Source organism: Chlamydotis macqueenii, chromosome 5 (genome assembly GCF_036417535.1).
Source record: "Chlamydotis macqueenii isolate bChlMac1 chromosome 5, bChlMac1.mat, whole genome shotgun sequence".
NCBI lineage: Eukaryota > Metazoa > Chordata > Aves > Otidiformes > Otididae > Chlamydotis > Chlamydotis macqueenii.
This window is the reverse complement of record NC_141560.1, coordinates 12364405-12387750: the sequence shown is the minus strand read 5'-3', so window position 1 is coordinate 12387750 and position 23346 is coordinate 12364405. Positions and strand designations below refer to the sequence as shown.

The 23346-nt window shown below is 38.0% G+C and overlaps 1 protein-coding gene across 4 annotated transcripts in view; it reads left to right on the top strand.

Moving 5' to 3' along the window:
- The first annotated feature begins 3178 nt into the window (after positions 1 to 3178).
- TECPR2 (tectonin beta-propeller repeat containing 2) overlaps positions 3179 to 23346 on the top strand; it is a 42488-nt gene continuing 22320 nt past the window's right edge. For 2 of the 4 annotated variants that reach the window (XR_015258647.1, XM_086748531.1), the window contains exons 1-14: positions 3305 to 4114; positions 5473 to 5757; positions 5866 to 5994; positions 6415 to 6546; positions 7563 to 7720; positions 8854 to 9166; positions 9967 to 10099; positions 11450 to 11884; positions 12571 to 13568; positions 15038 to 15221; positions 17224 to 17397; positions 19600 to 19780; positions 21230 to 21371; positions 22725 to 22965. Coding sequence is in view for 3 of the 4 variants with exons in the window: in XM_086748531.1 (XP_086604657.1) it covers positions 4055 to 4114; positions 5473 to 5757; positions 5866 to 5994; positions 6415 to 6546; positions 7563 to 7720; positions 8854 to 9166; positions 9967 to 10099; positions 11450 to 11884; positions 12571 to 13568; positions 15038 to 15221; positions 17224 to 17397; positions 19600 to 19780; positions 21230 to 21371; positions 22725 to 22965 (3565 nt within the window). In the remaining variant the exon portion in view is untranslated. The other 2 variants (XM_086748533.1, XM_086748534.1) reach the window with 2 other exon arrangements.

Here is a 23346-nt window from a genome sequence, read left to right as displayed (position 1 = left end):
CGCTGTGGCCTTTGGGGAGGGTGGTGGGCTCCGGCCGAGCCCGGAGAGGCTTCCCCACGGGCCGGCGGGGGCTCTGGGTCGGAGTGGTGAACGGGGCACAAGCGGGGGTGAAGCCAGCGGGAAGGCGGCATTGCTGGCTGCCCCGGCTGGGTGCTTCCTCCCCTGTCAGCAGCTGCAACGCCTCAAGTGCCGGAAAGCAGGAAGGAATTAGGAAGGAAAGGTTTGAAACATCTACCAGAATATAGAAATAAATTTAGGGAAGGAGGGTTTCCTAGAGAAATTGGGTGTCCCGAGGCCATCAGAGTGAGTCAAGCCTGGTTTGTGCTGCCTCCCTTGGCACACCTGCATGTCAGTAACCCCGGGGGCTCCTTTTTCTGGCCTGTCACCTCGGTTTGTTTGTTTTCTTTCGAAAGAAACTCTTTTGAGCCAAAATCGCAGCATTTTATGAGTTGTATAATCAGGTAATCGCGACCTGTGTGCTGGCTGGATCCTTGAGAGCAGAGCTCCTCGTTTCAGTGGGCTGTGAATTTGTCTTCTCCCCTCTGCTTGGCACCTGTTTGCTGTGAAAAGCTGTGGAGATGTGGCAGTCGGGTAGCCTGCTGCTTAGGCTAAAAATGTGAGAAGTATTAGAATATAAAACTGCTTTTCCTTTTGGTTGGCAGGATCTAGCTGAGGTCAGAGACTGGTGCGTTTGTCCGTGGTCACATATATGAGTTTGTCTGTACTCTGAAAAGCTTAAATTTAAGTTTTTATGCTAAAGAATAATTAAAAAAAAAAAACAAACAGAGCAGTTGTCCCTCTTGTACAGGCAGGACACTTGGGCTCGGAGAAATCCAGTGACGGCTTTAGCCTCCTGCAGTCCATCTGTGACATACCCTGGCACTGAACCTTTAGCCACTGCCTGTCTGTTTAACCATGGGATTATCTCTCCCTTAGTTGCCTCTGTTAGGCAGCATTGAGCCTTATTCCTGTTTCTGAGACCAGAAAAATTTTAAAATTTTTATTTTCAAAACGTGGCCTTGAACGTAGTACTTAAAAGCTTATTGTGAACTTTATGAGTTGAGAAGGAAGGACTCTCTTTGTTTAGTGATTGTTTCTGATGTGCAACATAAGGCATTTTTCTCTGCTTTATCTCTGCTGCAGGATAGCTGCTTAGCACAAGCTGATTGCCCTGTGCAGCTGTTACGTACTTCAGAGTAACTGTGGCTGACACAGTGAACGTGCATGTACAATTCCAAAATCTGTCTGAGAAAACAGATTGTATCTGCTGTTTGCCTTCGATTAATGAAGTAGGAAAAACAGATAACATATAATCCTAAAGCTGTTAATAAAGAGAAGGAGACTGCCTGTGATACACAACTGTAATTAGGGGGATTTTGAAGACTGTAGGCTCAAAAGCAGAGAATTTTGGTGTTTGTGCAGAGTTTTTGAATATATAGGCCACACTGCAGTCCTTTATACATTTGTTTTGTGTAGGTAAAATTACTTAATTAGCAGTGTTTTTGGTAAAGTGATGATTTGAGCTTTCATTTATGTGTTTTCACACAAGTAGTGTGAATGTTTTGTTAGTCTGTAAATCACTCAAGATGAAACAAATTTGTGTATGATGGTAAGGAATTACAGTTTATTAATACTTTTTTTTTTGCATGGGTTGTAGAGAACAAAACTTAATTTCATTTTTTTACAACTTTGCCATCAGAGAAGATTGAAATAAGATTGTAAATAACTTTATGAAGAGAGAGAACCCTAACCTGACAGCAGATTTTTTTTTAATTTAACTTAATATATGACAAGAAATAATTCCTCCCAGTGTTTTCTATGGGGGAAAAAAAACCCCATATCAAATTCCTCCTTTTTTTTCCCTCTTTTTAAATTAAGTATAAACTTACAAAACATGCATCAGGTTGCAGATAGGTTTGTTGTAAGGAAAGAATAATAGTCTTTTTTTTCTGGATAATAGAAACTTCCATAATTCCATAGTTTTTACTGAATTATTTTGTGTTTAACAGTTTGGTTGAGCTGGAAGGATAAGTGATGGAAACCAAGACAGAAAATGAGTTTTGAGGGCTTGCAAGGCCCTTTGGCAACTGGGGAGTGCGAGGTGGTTCCAGCTACAAGAGCAGCTTGGGATGATGACAGATGTGAATTGTAGGAGTGACAAAGGGGACTTAAAAACCAAAATATGTGAAATTCATGAGGCAGTAGCTGGGGAGTGGTAGAAGTTGAGATGAGACAGAGGAAGATTTGTACATGTCAGACTCCAGACAAAGACTGGATTTAATTTTATTAGAAAAAAAAAAAGAAAAAAAAAAAAAGACCAGCAGCTAGTAAAATTACTGAACTGGCAAAGCAGCATGTTTAGAACAGCAAACAAGAGACTTTAGCAGTGGGTTCTCTTTTTATTTAGTTGACTGTACATAGAAGGTAGTACATGCTGAAGGAAAGGGCAGGAGATCTAAAATATCGGATAGGAAATAGACAGGGTGTGAAAATATTGTAAGAGTGGTGATACACTGAGATTATCTGTTAACTTAGACAACTCTGAAAGGAATTCTTAATTTAAAAATATTTTGGACACATTGATCAGCTAATCCTTGTGATATTTTGTTAAACAGATGTCATGACAGGTAACTAACACTGGAGGAAAGAGGAATTAATTTCTAAGCTCTAGCAAGCAGTAAAATTTGTCACAATTAAGAATACCTATTAACTGCTGCTAGCTTATTTACTGGCAGTTTTTGTAAAACAGAAAATACAAGTTCAGTAACCGATCTTTATTCCTGCAGTCTTGTCTAGCGTGGACTTGAATGGGTAATGCCGTGCAGGTAATCCCTTTGGATTTCATGGAACTGTATGTTGACAGCAAGTGTTGCGAGACCCAAAGCCACCGTGCTGAATCCTCTTGCGCAATAACTGAAATAGTTTGAAAATTGAGACTTCAGAACTTTTCACATTAATGGAGATATTAAACTAGAGCAGCTATATTTTTTCTTATTTAGTTGATATATACCACAAGCTATGTGTGAAGCTGCCAAACAAATACCATTTTCCATCTTTAGAGAAGTAAAAAGCAGGTATAATAGGATACTGCACAATTGCAGTAGGAATACTTTACAGAAAAATTTTGAGCATTTAGAAGTGTTTCTAACTTCACTTGACATATTTGTTTTTTGTTTCTCTAAGGAAGTTATAACTCTGCTGAAGCTTAAGAAAATCTTCAGTGTTACAGGCTTAAACAACTGTAGAAAACTTTATTCATTACAGAAATCCAAAATCCTTACATTGGAAAACTGCAGGTATTTTTGGCAGATTCTCAACCATTCTGTTAATTGAATTTTGTGATGGGTTTTTGTGACAAGGTTTTGGTAGCCGGGGGGCTACAGGGGTGGCTTCTGTGAGAAGGTGCTAGAAGCTTCTCCTGTGTCTGACAGAGCCAATGCCAGCCAGCTCCAGGAGGGACCTGCTGCTGGCCGAGGCCAAGCCCATCAGTGACAGTGGTAGTGCCTCTGGGATAATGTATTTAAGAAGGGAAAAAAAACGCTGGGGAGAGCCGCAGTGGGTAGAGGAGTGGGAATATGTGAGAACAACAACTCTGCAGACACCAAGGTCAGCAAGGAAGGAGTGGGAGGAGATGCTCCAGGCACTGGAGCAGAGATTCCCCTGCAGCCTGTGGTGCAGCCCATGGAGGAGCAGAGATCCACCTGCAGCCCGTGGAGGACCCCACACCAGAGCAGGCAGGTGCCCAAAGGAGGCTGTGGCCCCATGGGAAGCCCACACTGGAGCAGGCTCCTGGCAGGACCTGTGGCCTCGTGGAGAGAGGAGCCCAGGCTGGCGCAGGTTTGCTGGCAGGACTTGTCACCCTGCAGGGGACCCATGCTGGAGCAGTCTGTTTCTGAAGGACTGCACCTTGTGGAAGGGACCCACGCTGGGGCAGCTCATGAAGAACTGCAGCCCGTGGGAAGGACTCGGGTTGGAGAAGTTCATGGAGGACTTTCTTTTGTGGGAAGAGTATGAGGAGTCCTTCCCCTGAGGAGGAAGGAGTGGCAGAGACAACATGGGATGGACTGACCACAACCTCTATTCCCTGTGCCCCTGCACTGCCTGGGGGGAGGAGGTAGAGAAAATCAGGAGTGACGTTGAGCTGGGAAGAAGGGAGGGGTGGAGGGAAGGTGTTTTAAAATTTAGTTTGTATTTCTCATTATCCTACTCTGATTTGATTGCTAATAAATTAAACTAATTTCCCCAAGTCAAATCTATCTTGCCTGTGATGGTAATTGGTGAGTGATCTCTCCTTGTCCTTATCTCAGCCCATGAGCCTTTCGCTGTGTTTTCTCTCCCCTGCCCAGCTGGGGAGAGGGAGTGATAGAACAACTTCAGTTGAGAGGGTCAGTTCACCACAGACTTGCTTGTGGCAAAATAAAATTTGAGAAGTGAAGGTTTCTTTCCTTGTCCATGTTCTGAAGTCATCCATGAGGAAAATAGCTACTGCTACAAAATGTTCTTGTCAAGACTGTCACCTCATGATAAGAAGAATTACTGGTTTAATTAAATTTTATAAATATTTTTATGTATGGTCATATCAGCTTTTTCTGAAGATCCCAGTATATCATTACTATGATGAGCTATGACTAAATTTTTCCCTTGAGGAAGGCAAACTAAATCTTTGTTTCCATTTTTCTTAGAATGATATCGGTATTGTCACCTGTTTATAAGCACAGTGTCACTCATCAGCATTAAATTATTTGCTTAACCATAAAGGGAAACATGAGCATATGGTACTTTTTTCTGTTTGCTCCTTAACTTTATAAATTCAGTTGCTACATGGATATTTTCCTGTGGCTGTCAAACTGGGATTTCTTTAATTTTTGCATTTCCCCTTCCTTCCCACACTATTCTTATATTTTGGTTGTTATTTGATTACATGCCAGATGTAGCTCTAACTGACCTGTTTCTCCACCATGTTTTTATTGGGATGCAGGGCATTAAGGAGTGGAGTATAAATGCCAGTTTGACACTTTGATCTTACGGCACTGTCTAACACAGTGAATATCCCATGCTCGCAGCACTGGCAGGATTGAGGGTAGAATTGGCAGACAGATGATTAAATATATACCGCATGGATTGTTCAGTGTCGGAGGCCTTACGGTTCTTTCACTAGCCAAATGAGAAGAAATACTGCATTTAAACTCAGCTTTGACTAGCTCACAGCTGCAAGAAGAAGTGGTTATCCCATATTTAGTGGTTACCATACATCCTTAGAAATTGGCTGAACCTAAGAAATAAGCTTATTCTTAAAAAAAAAGGTTATTCTAAGAATAACTTAAGTTCACTAGAAGAGTTTAACTTGCTTTTTCTTTGTACAAAACAAAATCTGAGAATTTCTGCATCCCTACATGCTAAATGGTGGCTTTCTGTTAACCATTTATTCTTTCCAAAGAGGTTAATGACATGTCTTTTGCTTTTGTCTTTCAGATTTTCTTATGTGGTCAAGTAGATGTGTTTATTTCAGCCTTAAAATTGCTGATGCCAATGCTTGCTATGGCATCTGTGGCTTCACCGGTTATATTTAAGGAGTTTTGTCCCTTGTATTATCTTCTCAATGCCATTCCTACAAAGGTCCAAAAAGGCTTTCGCTCCATTGTGGTATACCTCACAGCACTTGATACCAATGGAGACTACATTGCTGTGGGGAGCAGTATTGGAATGCTTTATCTCTACTGCAGACATTTAAACCAGATGAAAAAATATAATTTTGAGGTAAAACTTTTGCTCTTGTCTCTTCTAATGAAGCTGAGTTGCTCAGAATTGAGGTGCTCTTTGTCTCTCATTAACTTTGTGAGTTTTATGTGCGGTTTGTTTCAACAGGGGAAGTGTGAATCTATTACTTTTGTGAAGCTGTTGAGTTGTTTCGATGATCTGGTTGCTGTTGGTACAGCCTCAGGTCGGGTTGCAGTTTTTCAGCTTGTGTCTTCATTACCTGGAAGAAACAAACAGGTAAATCTTTGTATTTGGCTAAAGTTCTGTGAGGTTTAGAATGGCAAATCTTAGTAGAGTGTTGCTGTGATTCTTTAGAATAGTGAAAACTGGAGAATTTTGCCTGATGAAGTATCTGTAGATATGTTTTAGGCTTCATATGTTGAGCTTATAAAAGCAATACTCTTAAAGCATACTTTTCATTACAGAAGATACATTTAATCAAAAATACTTTTGAGAAATTCCTCATTCCACTGGCTGAGCTATTTGGTGTTGGATTTTTTGATTGTTTGTTTAGGTTTTTTTTTTTTGTGCTAAATAAGAATTAGAATGACCTGCAGTTTTGTACTTTATCTCCAATTTATTAGAGTCACTGAATAGGCTTTGTGTCTCCATTTTCTCTTCCCCTCATTCCTGTATTGCTTTGGTGTTGTTTCACAGCTTCGGAGGTTTGATGTTGCTGGTATCCACAGAAGTAGCATTACAGCTTTAGCTTGGAGTCCCAATGGAATGAAATTATTCTCTGGAGATGACAAAGGGAAGATTGTCTACTCTGCCCTAGACCTAGACCAGGTGAGCATTTATTATAGAGACCTTAGTTCCCATCTACAGTTTTCTGAAATAATGCTTGTGTATTTAAATATTTAGCACTTACTTAATTGCTTAATATCATGTATTTAGTTGGACTGATTTATTGGTATGTGTACACTGGCCAAGTGTGGTGCACACACTCAGCAAGACAACCATTGATTATCCTTCGCAACTGCCTTACCTTTTAAAAAAAAATATTAAAAAAAAGTTATGATACTTCTCATTTTATCATGCTTCTGTCTGAAGTAACTATCATATCTTCCTTCAGCTTTCAGCCAGTATTTTCTCTTTTGTTTGGAAAGGGCACTTCTGAATGATGTGACGTTACTGATTCACTGTATTGATGAAGTACGTCTTTCAGAATTGTTCAGCATCACAGTCTAGAGTGTAGAAGGAAAGTAATATTTGGGTTCTACTGGGTGACTGTTCTGGTTTTATTTAGGGAGGGGTAGCTACGGTGGCAGCTTCTGTAAGAAGCTGCTGGAAGTTGTTCCCCTTTGTTTAGTGGACTCAGTCGGGCCTAGGGCGGACCCGTGTGTGTATATATATACACATACATGTGTGTTATATATATATATATACGTTTAAAAAAACAGCCATCCTGATTTGCGTATGACTATCCCTCATTTGATTTGTCGGAAAGGTTTAACAACTCCAAATGTAATGATTGTCTTGGCATTGTATGCCCTGGCAGTGAAGAAGAAGGAAGAAAATGCGTCCTAGAGTTTCTGTTAATTTCAAGTGAAATGTGTTAGCTAATACTCCAAGAGAAATTAAATTTCATAGCATGCCAGTGTAGTACACACAATCTAACTCCCCTCTTATCTGCATAAAGGTACTTCACGTTCATTAGATGAACTTTGTGCAACAGTAGTTCAAAAGCTTTTGTTTGTTTAGTTGTTTTCTCTTTCTTGGGTTTATTAATTTCTTTGAAGTGTTAGTTATTACCTTCTGTTTCTAGAAAGGCTGACTTTTGTTAATTGCATGTATCTTAAAAGGGTGTTTGCAACTCCAGCCTTGTATTGGAAGAACCGTCTTCGATTGTCCAGTTGGATTACAACCAGAAAGTGCTGCTTGTCTCTACTTTACAACGGACTGTACTTTTTTACACAGAAGAGAAATCTGTCAAGCAAGTTGGAACACAGCCCAGAAAAAAGTAATCCTCATAAAATCTTGATGCAGGCACTTCTACTAATTCTAGCTTTTCAGAGTGGATTATAGAAAGAGTGATCTAAGCAGTGAAATTAATACAACACAGCAATCTGCTCATAAAAAGTTAGTTACAGTAGATATGTGTGCTCAAGCAATGAAGTGACAGTTCTACCTACTCAGAAAGTACGTGGTTGCAAATATGTTACAATCATATTTTCAGGGCACTATTGTACAAAAATATTTAAGGTGTTTTCTCATTGTTTGAACTGAAATAATTGCTAAACTTCCTCTGGAGCCCCTCTTGATTTACTGTGACTTGGTGTGAGCAAGCATTATAATCAGGTCCATCTAATGGGTGATGTAATATCTGATCCAAAAAGCAAGTCAGCATCCCAGTTTTTCTTGTACACTGAGGTGACTTAAAAGGGAAAACATATAGCAAGCACTTTGAGTTGACTTGAAGGCTAGAAACTTCTTTTGTGACCTTCTGGCATCTTCTGTTGTGTAACCTGTCTTGGATATGAAGGAAAAGGGAACCCAGTCTTAAAACAGCATGACAGACTTCCTCTGGAAGTACAGGAAGTTGACTCTTGAAAGGTTTATAACATATCTTTCATGGATATGAAAATAAGAGGAATACCAAGGGCCATCTTATGTATGAGAGGTTTTCTTGGGTGATAGTAATGATGTTTGAACATGGTGCATGAGAAATGAAAATTGTAACAGTTTAAGTCTGTTCCTTGCTTCTTGCAAGCAAAGGTTTTCAGTTTCTTACCATTAGTTTGTAGTGTTTTGCTTGGTTTTTATTAATTCTGGGAGAAATATGACTGTACAGTAGGATCTTTCTGAGATGGACAAAGAGTGCTGTTAAGGCTGTGAACCTTCTTAGAAGTCACTTAACTTGCTTAGTGGATGTAGAGTCTGACATCTAAAGCTGAGGGAAGACTTGTTATTTGGAAGCATTGTTCTTGTCTTACTGTAACAAAAACTGTGCTTCAGACATTTGACTGAATACTGCAATCAAAGAACAAAACTTTTATTTTTGATAATTTGCAATTGTAAATTTGTGCCATTAGTTTTAAAAACTGTTTCTAAGTTGAGTCTATAGCTTTTAAAATAAATTCTTTTACGTTTTAGCACTGGCAAATTTGGAGCATGTTTTATACCTGGCCTATGTAAACAGAGTGACCTGACACTATTTGCTGCCAGACCTGGGCTTCGTCTCTGGAAGTCTGATGTTCACGGAACTGTTCAGGCCACATTCATATTGAAAGATGTATTTGCTGGAGGAATAAAGACTTTTGAACTCTATCCTCGTTTAGAACCACCTGACAGAGGAAGTTACAGCTCCCCAGAGAAACACCTTGGGCTTGTTTCGTGCTTTTTCCGAGAAGGATGGGTGCTGACCTGGAATGAATACAGCATCTACTTGCTAGACACTGTGAACCAGGTAGATAAATCTTGTGGGTGCATATTTTGTTTCTTACTTGTTTTTGTTTATGCTATGCTGTGAGACTCTCGTTGGGTTATCCATTACACTTCTATGATTTAAATCCATATTTAAAGCTAACAAAGAATACTTTTTTCTCTCCTTCTTCAAGTTGTCATTGCAATAATATACTCACAAACTTTCTCTATATATTATATATAAAAATTAAATATATTTATAGCTTTCAGTACAAATGTTAACATAATAATCAATTCTGATACTTTGTGAAGCATATATAAATCTGAAATCTAATAATTAATGCAGAAAGAAGTTTTAGGCTTATAACATGTGCCTGGAACCATCTGTTCTTTCCCTTCTACTTCTGTTGGTGTCTGCAAAAAAAAAATAAGTATTGCATTTTATTTAGTATAGAGTGAGCGGTTAGCTATTTTGTCATCTTACTAGCTTGTATTCTCTTTCATACACACTTTTATCTTTTTGTTGAAATTACATTAAATGTTTGTACTGTGGCTCTTTTCTGCCACCAAATTGTGTATTGTTTAGGTTGTTATATTGTTGCTGCTCATTTGGACAGAGAAAATGAATAGATCTATAGAATTAAAATTAGTATAAAAATGAGCTACATGATTAAAGGGTACTTTCCTGTTTCTTTTTTTTTCTTTTTGATAAGACAGAATCTTTATTCTGTAACTATATATGTTGATTAAATTCCAGTGAACACTTTTGTTAAGAGCACCATCTTGTCCAAACAGTGTGTTAATCTGAAGCCAATTATTTCTTTCTCTGTTGACTCTTTGTAGGCTTTGATTGGTGGCTTGGAAGGCTATGGTGATATTGTGTCTGTGTCCTGTACCAACAATGAGATTTTTTTCTTAAAAGGAGACAGAGACATAATAAGAATTTCAAGTAGACCCGAAGGACTGTCATCAATAGGTTTGTACAGATTAGCAAACTGTATCATGTAACTCATGGAACAATTATTATTGTACTTTTTTAATATTAAAAAAAAAAAAAAATCAACCCCAACCCAAAACAAACTCAACTCCATAAAAGACCCCACTTCAGGTTATTGCAGAAACCTGCCAGGTTCTGTAGAATTACTTATCTGTTTCTACAGATTACATTTAGACATTTGATTTATCTGCTTATCTGAGCTTCTGTTTTGGCTGCACTAAGAATGGAGTCATTAAGAAATTAATTATCATTCCCTTTTTTTGAGAGTGGATCAGCGTTATCCTAGCCAGGCATCTTTCATCTGTGCATTTGATACGCTACTCTAAACCACGATGCTGAAGCAATCTGGATTCCTGATAATGGTTATCGCTTTCCTGATCAGTCTCAATTATCTGGGTTGGAGATACCTGAATACGTTGATTCTGTGCCACCTGTCGCCCAACCACATTCCAGAGGAAATCTCAACCTTCCCAGCAATGAAAAAGAAAGAACTGGCAAAAACCCGGAAGAATTAATGACTAACATTCCAAAAATAATTTGACAGTTTATTTTCTTATTTGTTGCTGTCTGAGTTCAGCATCTATGTTACTAGAACTCTCTAAAAGGGATTTCTAATACTTCCTTAATGATGATTTTTTAATTGTAAAGGCTGTAAACACCATTATCCACCATATTACACTCACAGAAGGACTATTTATGCATTTTAAATATTCCATTTTAGCTTTGTATTAGCAAAATGCTAGTAAATAGACTATGAAGTCTCACTGAATGGTAGAGAACTGAGCTTTTTTATCATTGCATATTAGCAATAGCTTTAGTCATTTGAGGAGTTCTTTACTCACAAACTTCTAGCGGGTGTTTATTATTGTAATCTTAACTTCCAAGTGTAGTTTGAAAGGAGCCTTCTTGAAGTATATTTTCTTCTAATTACCACAGTGATTTATCTGTTAAATTTTCCTTGATTTTTTTCAAGATACTGCCTGTTTGAATGAAGAAGTTGAAGATACAGGGTGGCCTTTCAGTGTGTGATGTATGGTTGGATCTTCCAAGCTGAAGACTTGTACCATTCTTCATACATAAACATAAATTCAGAATTTTGCTAATACAAGTTTGATACAGGCTTTGGGCAATTGATTTTACTAAAGTGATTTAATATACATTTACTTACATGAAGTTTATATTGTGTGTGTGCATATGTGTATTTGAAATGTTGCAAACTTAGAATATTTCTCCATTGCATAAAGCTTCTTTTTTTTCAATACTCTCCAAGAACTATGCTCCTACTCACTTGACACACACTAGTATTTATACTTTTATTTTTCTTTTCAGATGTGAATTCAAAACTGCCAAATCATTTAACAGATATTAGTCCTAAATTGCTGGCTCCATTGTCAGTATCATCTAGCCCTTCGGTGGAAACAAATAAAATGGTTACCCCTTCAGTTATTGGTGATAAAAATGACTCTTGTTCTTTAGTGAAAAATGATCTGGAAACTCCAACGCCGTCGGAGAAAAGTTTTGATAGAGCGGGAGACTTGAGCAATGAAACAAGAAAAAGGGGCTGCTCTGTAGTAAGTGAATCAAGAAGCAGGAGCAGTTCAGTAAATTCTGTGGACAGTGGCTCTAGCTTTATGGTATGTGCAGACCAGCTTTCAGAAGCTCAGCTTTCTTCACAGCGGTTCAGCACAATCAGCTCTGAAGATTTTGATCAAGAACTCGTTGTAAAGCCAATTAAAGTGAAAAAGAAAAGAAAGAAGAAACAAGGTAAGTCTAGCAGAATTTACCCTGCCACCGCTTGTTATTAGAACATCTCACTTGTGATGTCTCACACAAGAGAGCGTGTGCTTTGTTGTTATTATATGGTCATGCTCTTGAGATGTTTGAGTGGTTGTGGGGGGCCATTTATGTTTAAGATGAAAGCCCGTTTCAAAAGTGGTAAATTGATTAAGTCTTTTTAGATCTATTTGTTTCATTCTTTTAACTTTGTTTTGCTTTATATAAACGTGCTTAAGGTTCTCATGTTAATGGTAACAGAGAGTGGACTCTGCTCCCAGTTTTATGTTGGAATTGTGTAATATCTGTTAATCCTTTTAGAATATTTGACAGTGTCTTTCTCAGCCATGCTTTTTAGTTTGTTAAAATAGTGTGAGTACTTCATTGTTTACTCTATTGTATTACTAATTGTTTACTCTATTGGTATTAAAACTTTAAAATGTTTTGCTATTAAGGCTTTTTTGGCTTTATATGTATCATTTAGTGTTGAAGTTCAAAAAAAATCAGTATGTCAAAATTTAGGTTTAACTTTGTTCTTCCCTCAGTTTTATAAAAATATTTTTAATTTCTTACTTTACATTGAAATGTAATAGATGTTATTAATATTCTCCCCCCCCCGCCTTTTTTTTTTGTGTGTGGTTTTCGGGTTTTTTTGTTTGTTTGTTTTATGAGAATAGAAAGTGGGACCAGGAAAAACCACAGCTCTCTGGAAGGTACACCAATTTATGAGCGTCAGCTTTCTGGTGATAGTCCACATTCACTGAATGCAGACTCCATTTCCATGACTTCCAGCCTAATGAGTGGCAGCATTGATCATTTGAGTACTGGATCTCCAGATCAGGAAAGCATGTTCAGTGTGGAGTCCCATACGATCTTGCAAGAAGATAACGGTTCAGAAACTTTCAGTGTCCTACAGTCTCCTGAGTCTGCGACTGTACTAATTAATGAAGAAAATGGAGATACGGTTGATTTACAGAAACTTCCAAACAGTGACAGTGGCATGGGTACTTCAACTGTTATAGACACTTCAACATCTGTTTCTCCTCTGATTCTCACAGAAGACTTGACAGGCACTGTTGATGGTGAATATAATGGCAGCATGGTTTCTGCAAGGAATGAATACTCTCTTGGAATGCTAAGCCAAGAGGAGGAGCAGGATTTTCCTACATTGTGTAAAATAGATGAAAATTTAGATAAAATGAAGCTGCAGGATACTGAAAAATCTTTTGAAGAACCAGATCTTACAGACCAAATGTTTTTGGAATGTGACAGTGTACTCGGTGTACAGACATCACTGACGCCAAAGGAAAGTGATGGAACGGGTACGGAAGACCAGCAGCAGCTCTCTCTAATACACAGCGCTCTGTCAGATCCTTCTGTGCTCCACTTTGACATTTCCAATGACGTTTATTCAGATAACACTTCCATTTCTGGATGGAATTTTGAAAGTGCTATCAAAGCTAAACCTAGTACTACTAGCACTGCTGAATGGGTAACAGACACTCATGAAAGTAAGACTGAGAAATCTGCCTCAAGTGATGAAGAGGATATTTATGGACATGGATTACCGTATTCATCCTCGGAGACCAGCATGCCTGAAGTTGGTGCTGGGACTGGTTCCCAGGATGCGGCCAAGACAAGCCTAGATGAAATGGTGCTGATAAAATCTGATCAGGTACATGTTTTCAATTTAGTTAACGTACTTAATTGCAGCATTTAAAAAGTAACAGTCATGTAATTACTATCCTTTGTTTCTTTAGGAAAGCAATTTTTTTCTTACCTGATTTGATTAAACAAGTAAAGCATAAAGCCAAACAGCAGTATGTGTTGTAACTTATGAAATGTGATGTGTCAGGCTTCCGAATGGTTGATGTGTGCTTACAATGTGAAGAACCTGCACTGGCTGTATTATTCCAAGCTCAACAAAAATGCTGTCATAAACCCATCCATTAAAGAGTAAAACCAAGTCATACTCAAGGGCCACTCCTTGTTTGGATCTCCAGTAGCCCAAACTGCACAATGCTGCTCCCAACTTAAACTGACTTCACAGGGAATTAATGCTGATTATCTTACATGACTGGCTGGTTCAGGATCATTTTACCTGTAAATACGAAGAATAAGGATTAGTCTTTCTTTCTCTTAGACAGCAGTTAGTACTATTTAAAATGTTGACATTGTTCCTTTTTAATCCCTCTTTACTTCATTGGTATTTTGTGAGTGAATATTTCCAGAAATAGTAATTCTCAAGTTGAGTATATAGAAAAGAAGTACTAAAATTAATTGTAAAATCTGCAAAATTGCCAAAATCACTGGGAGTTTTAGCAGAACTCTTAAGAAGGAAATACAACTCTTCTACGTTGTTTTTTTGTTGTTTTGTTTTGTGAGGGTTTTTTTAAATCTGTAACAGCCTTATATTGAGATCAACCAAGTATTTGTTGATAAAGGCTGAGTTATAAGTTGATGGTGTCCTATTTAGTAACAACTGCAGCCTAAAGTGTAGAAGACTTTTGATTTCAGGTTGTGATATTCTGACACTCTGGAATGTTTAGTAAAGCTCCACAGATGCTTACATTATAGGTCATGTATGCAGTGCTTGCGTTCACCTCATGCAATCTATCAAATTTAAGATAGCAGTCTGTAAACCAAATTTCTGCAATACAGGGCTCTTATACCATACAGAGAGTATCAGAGCTGGATATTTACTTGTCTCTGTACTCCAGCTATCTTGTCCCTTTGGCTATAACTTCGTAGATAATAAATAATTTCCTGGACTACAGACAGACTGTACATTTGTATGTATTCCTTTTTGCCTCTGACATTTCCCTTAAGTATGTGTCCTTTAATTAGTAAGAGAAGATCTTCCACTTTTTGGAGGTAGATGACAGTGTGAAGGGGTGGTTTTTCTTTTTTTTTTTTTTTTTTTTTTTGCTAAAACTTTTGTTTTATTTCACAGTACGTACTGTCTTACTGTCTTGGAGAACACTGACAGATGTAGTTTTATTTTACATAAGGCAAATCTATTCATTGATTAAGAACCTTCAGTGTAGCTTTTGAAAATCAAAATACGGGACCTGCTATGCTTATAGAACTGTTTTCTTGTGCAGTTTGAAGACACCTGACACTGTCTGACTCTACAGTTTTTAGTTTGCAGAGAGCTGGATGGGATACTCTGGCCCTGGTTATGGCATCCTGAGCCTAGTTGTCTCAGAAAAGTATATTTGGTGCCTGGACTACAGAGGCAGCCTGTACTGCAGTGCCCTGCCCGCAGCGGGGCTGCGGTGGCAGAAGTTTGAAGATGGTGTGCAGCAGGTGGCAGTTTCCCCTTCAGGTTGGTTGGCTTCTGCTTCCGTGTAAACTCGTAATACAAAACTTGCATAGACTTGTGCATTTAGTTTGCTTTCTTTTTTTAAAAAAATAAAAATTTATAGCTATTATTTAATTAGGTGAAGCTTATCATTTTTCTGAGATTACAGATAGAGTTCAATGAATATGTAATTTCAACATAGGTTTGTGTAGTTTTGTTTTGTTTTTAAAATATGGTACTTCTAGAAACTTGATTGTTTGTGACTTGTTTCATGCAAAAGTAGTGTGGGGTTGTTTTTGTTTGGTTTGTTTTTTTTTTTTTTTTTAAAGTTTTATTGGGTGATGTGGCTGCATCTTGACTACCTCTGCATACCATGTTCTGGTTTAAGTGGCTGTCTTTCTGACAGGTTCACATCGCATTTTAGGCAGTTTTCAACATGAGGCTGCCTGATTGAAGTGAACTTCCTAAGTAGCAGTTCAGTAGTAGGCGGAGATGAATGAAGAGGTCTTGGTCTATTCTAAGCCTTGGGAACTGCTTGTGATTCCCAAATGTAAAATTCTTTTTGTTGTAAATGTAGAATTGGTTTTGTATATGGGTTGGTTTGTTGATGGGTTGGGTTTTTTTTTTTTTTAATACTAAATTTAAAAACCTTTAATTTTTGGTGTATTTGCATATGAGTTTGTTCGGGATGGTTGGGAATTAGGATTATGTTGGATTAAAATTAAACGGGTTTTGGTTATAAACCTGCGTCACTTTTGGCCTTCCAGATTGTTCCAGGACTGCCAGTTTCTCAGGCATTTTCTTCACTTAGTCTCCTGCCTTGCCACAACTTTTCTTCCCCTGTCATCTCTAAAAGCACATGTCAATCTTCCGTTCTCTCTGCAGGGGAAGATTTGCTATCTGTTTTAAGAAGAAAGGTGTTCTATTTGATCTTTGCTATGAACAAAAAAAAATTGATGAGTAGTTGCACTAGGTGAGACCATAGGTTCATCCAGCTCCATATCTTTTCCTTAACAGTAGTGAAAAGCAGATGCCTGCAGGAGAGTGAAAGGAATGGGTTAGCACATGTGACGTTTTGCCCTTGTTAGTTTCAGACTGCAGTTGTTGGTAGCTCTGAGATTTCCTGGGCAAAAGGTTGTTTCTTGGTGTTTATTTTCCCTCAGTTTTAGGAACTCTTACTCAGTTTTTCATTGAATCTGTACAGATTTCTAGCATCCACGGTTTTCCGTAGATGAATTAACACAAGAGCATATTAACCACAAATGTCAAAATGTAATCAAATGCTACTCTGTGGACTTATTCAAAGGAAGTTCATGTGATAGCGTACTGCTCTGGTACGAACCAGCATGGATGCCAGTCAACAGTTAAGTCTGGGATTTCATTTGGTTTTCTTTTTCTGAGCTATTCTTGCTAACTCAAGTGATGGAAAAAATTTTCAAGGTGAATTTGCGCAGTTGCATTTCTCAGTTTTGTCTGCTCGTGACATGCTATGTATAAGCAGGTAGCAGCACTGCCCACTGCGGTTTGGGACAGCACACCTGTTCAGGTGTTTGTCACTCATGACTGGTCCACAAAAGTTACGATTTACTACTAGTATGGGTAAATGGAGAAAGTACTACAATCAACCCCTTTTCCTTTATGCACTGAGGATGTACCAAACTAGTACACAAGCAAGCCATGAACTTCATTTTCTTAATAGTAAGCTTATTTGGCCCTGACATGGAACTTGTTTCGCTTCTTAATTTTCAGTGTATAACTAAGGAGAAGTGACTTGCATTTGAACATTTAAAAATCACACATACTCTAAAGGTAAATGCATTTCAGCAGTTCCTAGAGAAGCTGGCCACAGTTCTGGTCTTGCTTTTAAAAAAAAAATATATAAGCATTTTTAAATTTTGCATTTTTGTTGAATGCAACTGGTTTGCCTTTGCTCTCATTCCGGTTTAGGTGTAGGTAGGACAAGTCAGCTGTCTCTGCTACAGTAATTGCTAAGTGGTATTATGTTCTCTCTTAACTCCTCATACAGGGGCTCTTCTTTGGAAGATTGAACAGAAGACTAACAAAGCATTCGCTTGTGGAAAAGTGACTATAAAAGGAAAACGCCACTGGTATGAGGCTTTACCCCAGGCTGTATTTGTAGCTTTAAGTGATGACACTGCCTGGATTATCAGAACAAATGGAGATCTGTATCTGCAAACAGGTACCTGAATTAATTGCAGACTCTTTGCATTTTTACAGGCTAAGATTATTAGAGTTGAAGTCTATGGAATGTTCACAATTTGTTTTAAAGTTTTATCCACAGCCAGGATATAGGGAAACATTTTTATCTTGAGAAATGGTTAGAAACAGTTGTGAGATTCTGTGTAATTAGGAGGCTGGAAAAGCCAGTTCATGGCCACTTATTTTTTTGTGCTATGTCGTGTACATACAGTACAGAAAATTTATGACATGGGATGGATACGGAGTGGATGCAGATAAATGGAAGGGGATTGCAGAAAATATTGAAATGGTATCCTTGCCTTGAAAAATGGTATGGTGTACTGAAACAACTGAGCCTTAAATGAGTTTTCTTTTCTTGCTTTAAGGATTTTAACAAAGTTTTAAGGACTTTGAAAGGTGATGAGATAGTATATGGCTGTTTAGAAGAATGTATGGGGGGCAGAGTAGGGGAAAGTAGAAGCTGTTTGTTTTGAAAAGCACTGATCTGTTGGCGGTAAGAGTTACCACTTGATAATGAAAGGAAGGTATTCTGAGACAGAAGGTCATAAAGTGCTTTGGAAGTATGGACAAGTGGTGTGTATTTTATGTGTGAGAGAAAGCAAAGCCAGTGGAGGAATGGAATGGGCCGTGGAGCAGCAGTCTTTACAGCTGCCTTCTCACTGGATGTGAATCAGGCAAGAACCAGAAAGAGGGGTAGTGCAGTGGTAACTTTGAAGTTATGCCCTTAGTTTTATCTGCTTCAGTGCACAGAAGAGTATGCATTTGGAAGGTGTTATGCAGAGAACTTTCATGCTAAGTACAAGGAGCTAGGATGTAGGACAGGACTCTAAGTCTTAGAATTAAGGGAGAAGAGTGTCAAGGACTCTTTGGCATGCAGGCTTTACACAGAGAGCTGAGTTGGTAAGGAAAAATTACAAATAACATGATGAAGGAATTACTGGAGAAGTAAGAGGAGGACTGGGTAAGGGGAAACGGTAAGAAACACTAAAACAGGACATTTCAGAGCGGCTACCAAAATTCTTGTTTATCTTCCATTTAATTCTGGTAGTCTCCTAATTTCTCTTGTAGCACAATATAGAAATTCTTCATGATTCAGAAAACTTTAAATAGACAGCATTGTTTCAAAGATATTCTACTCAAATTATTTTCATTTAATTAAGTTTAATAGTTAGAGAAAAATCAACTGGCATGCCCGAGGTCACGTGCGTATTGCTAATAAGCATGGATAGTGGTGGTAAAGAGTCAGCTTATGATGCCAATCACACAGGGCTCTGTGGAGGTTTGAATCAATGTTTTTCTTCCCCTTGAGAGACTGATTTGATTACATCAGCTTACATTCTGCTGTTCTTAGGCTTCTAAACTTGCAAAATATAAATCTTCAGTGTATCCGTCTTGTTAATGTGAGGCAACCAATGACAGTTGTGTCTCCAGGATCTTCTCATTCCCTCCACTGCCCTGTCTAACTTCTGTAACAAAAGTATGTGCTCAGAGGTTTGGAAATGAGCATTCTTCTTGTTATTTTAGAGTATCGTACAGATGACTCTGTGCTTACTTGCTTTGGCAGCATGAGAAGATGAAGCAAAAGCTATGTCTCTTGAGGTGTTTCACACGCAGCCGTGTAAATCAAGCTTCAGTGTAATTGTGAAGAAGACATGTTTCTCTAGATGATGTGTATAAATGCATGCAAACTGCCTGCAAATCCACCTGAACCTCTCTCCTTCTTTCAGTACTACACACTGTGGCGTGCTCTTTTGTAATTGCTCAGCTGCCACTCTTCACATCAGATTGCCCCTCTCCCTGGCATGTTTTGGGCAAAAGTTCTTCCATTACTGCCTTTTTCTTTGATGCTTCTGTTGAGTCTAATAGTTTTTGTAAATGGAGATTCCTGATGTTGACACTAGAGGGAGAAAAGGAACAGAAATGACAAGACAGGACTTGCGTGCTCTGCAGGATGTTGAAGGATATACAGTGTTTTATTTCTTAAAATATAAATTCAGCTATTTTAGAGGAAATTATTAATATAGGTAGAAAGAATAGTCAATAAAGGAAATAGTGATCAAATGAAAAATGTTAGCATGTCAAGGATATTTCCCTCCTCATTTTATTTTGGTGGGTAGCTTTGTCTCTTTTACTTGCAAAAAGCCCAAGTTTGTAAAGCAGTCCTTATTTTTTTTATTTCTAGGCCTGAGTGTGGATCGTCCTTGTGCCCGAGCAGTAAAGGTTGACTGCCCTTATCCACTGTCGCAGGTTACATCCAGAAATAATGTTGTGTGGGCACTGAGTGAGCAGCGGGCCCTGCTATACCGGGAGGGAGTACGCAGCTTTTGTCCTGAAGGAGAACAATGGAAGAGTGATATTGTCAGGTAATGACACTGTGGTGGGACAGCGTCATAACCAGAATGACAGAAATAATTGTTTTCAGTGCTGGAACTCCTTGATGTCTGAAAAAGTGTGACCTGAACTTGTGTGTATACGTAGCAATATATGTGTGTGTGTACGTGTCCTTTAGTCTTTGTCCAGACATAGAGTAACTGGTGTTTTTCTATCCGAGGAATCACTGCTATGTAATGAAAGAAATTGCTGTAAAACAGAAGTGATAATACAGTTAAACCAAATTTAAGAAAATGAGAACAATTTTTAAAAGATCTTTATAATGTCTGTCAGTATGATTTTTGATTAAATACTGTTTCTTTAATCTGTACCATAATGGCTTTAATGAGTGACTTTTTTCTGAGGTTAAATCTCAGCATTTTCTTGGTCATCGACACAGCTGAATAATGTTTTTTTTTCATTTCCCAGTCACTGATTTTTATAAATATTCTGGGTAATTGGTATTTAGCTCTGTAGTTGATCCCACACTTGCGGTAGTTAGTGATAAAGTTAAAAGCACTGAGTGTTTACTGCTGCCTTTGAGAATCTAGAATATAGTCTCTTTTGGGACATCAGCCTAAAGCAATTATAGGAAGAAATTCCATTTCTTGTCATCATATGATTTTATATTCTACTCAGTATCGTACTGTGAAGCTTTAACTTGTGTTACTTCCCAGCCTGGTATTTGTCTCTTGAAAACTCTAAGGAAATATTCAGTGTCTTGTTCAAATTGGAAATTTGCATGTACTTGAATTAGTTTGTTTAATTAAAAAAATCTGCTTGACCTACGCCTTAGGTACAGTTAATGTTCTTGGGCTTTATATTAAAATTGCAGAAAGCAATCCCTGTTTGTTCTTAAATTGCTGGAAAGGTTCTCTGAAAGCAATAACATTGTTAGCTATCTTCTAAATGTCAGATATGATCACCTGATTCTGTTGACTTTCTGAGCTTGAAAATTGTTTATTTATACAGGAAAACTTACATTCCTACACTCAGTGTTCGTCTTTGCCATATAGTTAAGTTGAGTTTTCTGTTTGTAGTCCCTGAACTGCTAGTATTGTTCTCAGAATAGGTCAAGGAAGTTGGAGGAGATACATTTAGGAAGCTGCTTTATCAAAAACTTAAAGAACACAGCTCTTTATTTCTTATTTACTGAACAAAATAGTTCTTGTTTAGTTTTATTGTTATGTATCCAAGTTTCAAATCTTGAGTGATCTTTAAAGGACTGATTTTTTTTGTTGTGAATGGTTTTTACTTATGCAAACTAACAAAACTTGAATTACTGAATAACTGAAAATTTGAAATCAAATGTGTTTTTGAGCTTGGCCACACTGAGTTCAATCATTTTGAACCACTGTTAAGACAGTAACAGCTTCCTTAAAATACCATAAGCATAAATGTCAAGTAAGTTTTTTAATTTTTTCACTTGTTTGCATTTCCAGTGAAATGCAAGCTTTGGAACCAGTGTGCATAACCCTTGGAGATCAGCAGACATTATGGGCTTTGGATATCCATGGAAATCTGTGGTTCAGAACTGGTATAGTTTCAAAGAAACCACAAGGAGATGATAACCATTGGTGGCAAGTAGGCATTTTTTTTATTTTGCTTTCAGTTTAGTCTTTTACCTTGGGTTTATTATTTGCATTGTTTTCCCATGAGATTCTAAGGTACAATTCAGTGCATTGTTTGATATATTGTAGCAGTCTTTATTCAATATATTAAGAGTGCAGCGTGGCTATGGCTGAAATCCCTTTTCGTGTCTGCTATAAAAAAGGGGGGGGGGAAATGCCATGATCATCCAGAGCAGCATCACAGCAGTTTCCAAGAACACAAGAAAAGCTCTACCAGGTCATAGCCGTGGTGAGTGTAGCTTGGTGTCTTAACGGTGGCAACAGGGCATGCTGTTTAGACAGTGTTCAAGCCTGGCTGCTGAATGCAATCTCTTCTCTTGTCTTTCAGTACCCATCCTTGTCCTTAGCTAGACAAAATAAATCATAAGTAACCTTGTAAAAGTTATTTTATTATGCATTTTTCCATTCAGTTGAGGTTTCTTCAAATTACGTGGGGCTGCTTGCTTCAGTTGCACATCATGTGGGTAAAAATAACTTGGTTACTGGAAGTAATCCTTGGTATTGATTTAGAACTCCCAGCTCTGTTTTCCCCAGCTTTTCTTATTTTCCCTAGAGATAGGGGTGGGAGACATGGGAGTACTGAAACACAGTATTCTGTTATACAGAATTTTTTTTTTGTCTATGTGTCTACCTAAGGTAAAAGAATTTCAGTTTATGTGCATATATAATCTCTTGTAGCATATGGACATCGTAAATAGCTTGGCTTTGAGGTTATTGTCAAACTGCTTTTCTCTTTGTGCTCTTAAGCATTTCCGTCCTTTCTAGGAGTATCCCAGTGTGTTGTCAACCTAGTTGTCCTAGTTGCCCCAAAACTTGGGCAATTGCTTATTTAGATCTTCTGCACTATGAAATAAAATACCCATGAGGTTGTTGTAAAGGAGTATTACATACAAGTTTTTGTGATATGATTTAAATTGCTACACTATGCAAGTTTCTCTCTTCGAGAAACTGAAAATTCACCTCTTAGTTTGCAGTTCACCGTGTCTTTACCGGGAAAGATGTCATCACAAAACAAAGGGCTTTACTAAAATGCAGAATTCAAAGTGGATTGTTGGGTAGGAGGGAGTTGTAAGCTGATGTTTAATACTAATTCTGGTTTATTATCAAGACTGTTACTTATTCAAAATGTATCTTATTCAAAATGTTCCCTTCTTACACTTCGAAGGTTTCTAAACTCTTGGTAGATTTCCTGTGCATAAAGCACATGCACCAAAAAAAAAAAAAAGCTTCCGATGAAAGATTCTGCAGAAAGCTTAACCAATTATCAGGAACATTTTGGTTGTTTTTTTTTTTTTTCTCCCCCCAGGTAAGCATCACTGATTATGTAGTGTTTGACCAGTGCAGCCTGTTCCAGACGATAATCCAGGCAACTCACACAGTGGCCACAGCAGCTCAGGCACCTGTGGAGAAGGTGGCCGATAAACTTCGAATGGCATTTTGGTCACAGCAGCTTCAGTGTCAACCCAGCCTCCTTGGAGTTAATGGCAGTGGAGTCTGGATCTCTTCAGGCAAAAATGAATTCCATGTGGCAAAGGGAAACTTAATAGGTTTGTGTGCTCTTACAGCTAACATTTTTAAGTTAAGAAAAATAAATAGCAGAAAGTAACTATCTACAGTTTTGTCACCACAAAAATTATGCATGGCGAGTCAGCGCAGCTTTAACAAACAATTTCATGTTTAAAAATAAAATTAAATGATTCCTTAGCATTTGGTCTTAAATGCTTTCCTGCTTAAAGGGAAATATTTTTCATGGAAAACTAGTTGCCCACAAGTGAACTGTGCCATGTTATTCCTTCTAGTACCTACACTTGTCTCTTCTCTGGGGTGAGAAGGCAGTCTCAAGCTAGTGTACCTGTTACACCTAGCACAGTGGTTCATGATCGGAGTGACTGCGTAATGTTAGTAATGTTATGGTTTTACAGTGACAA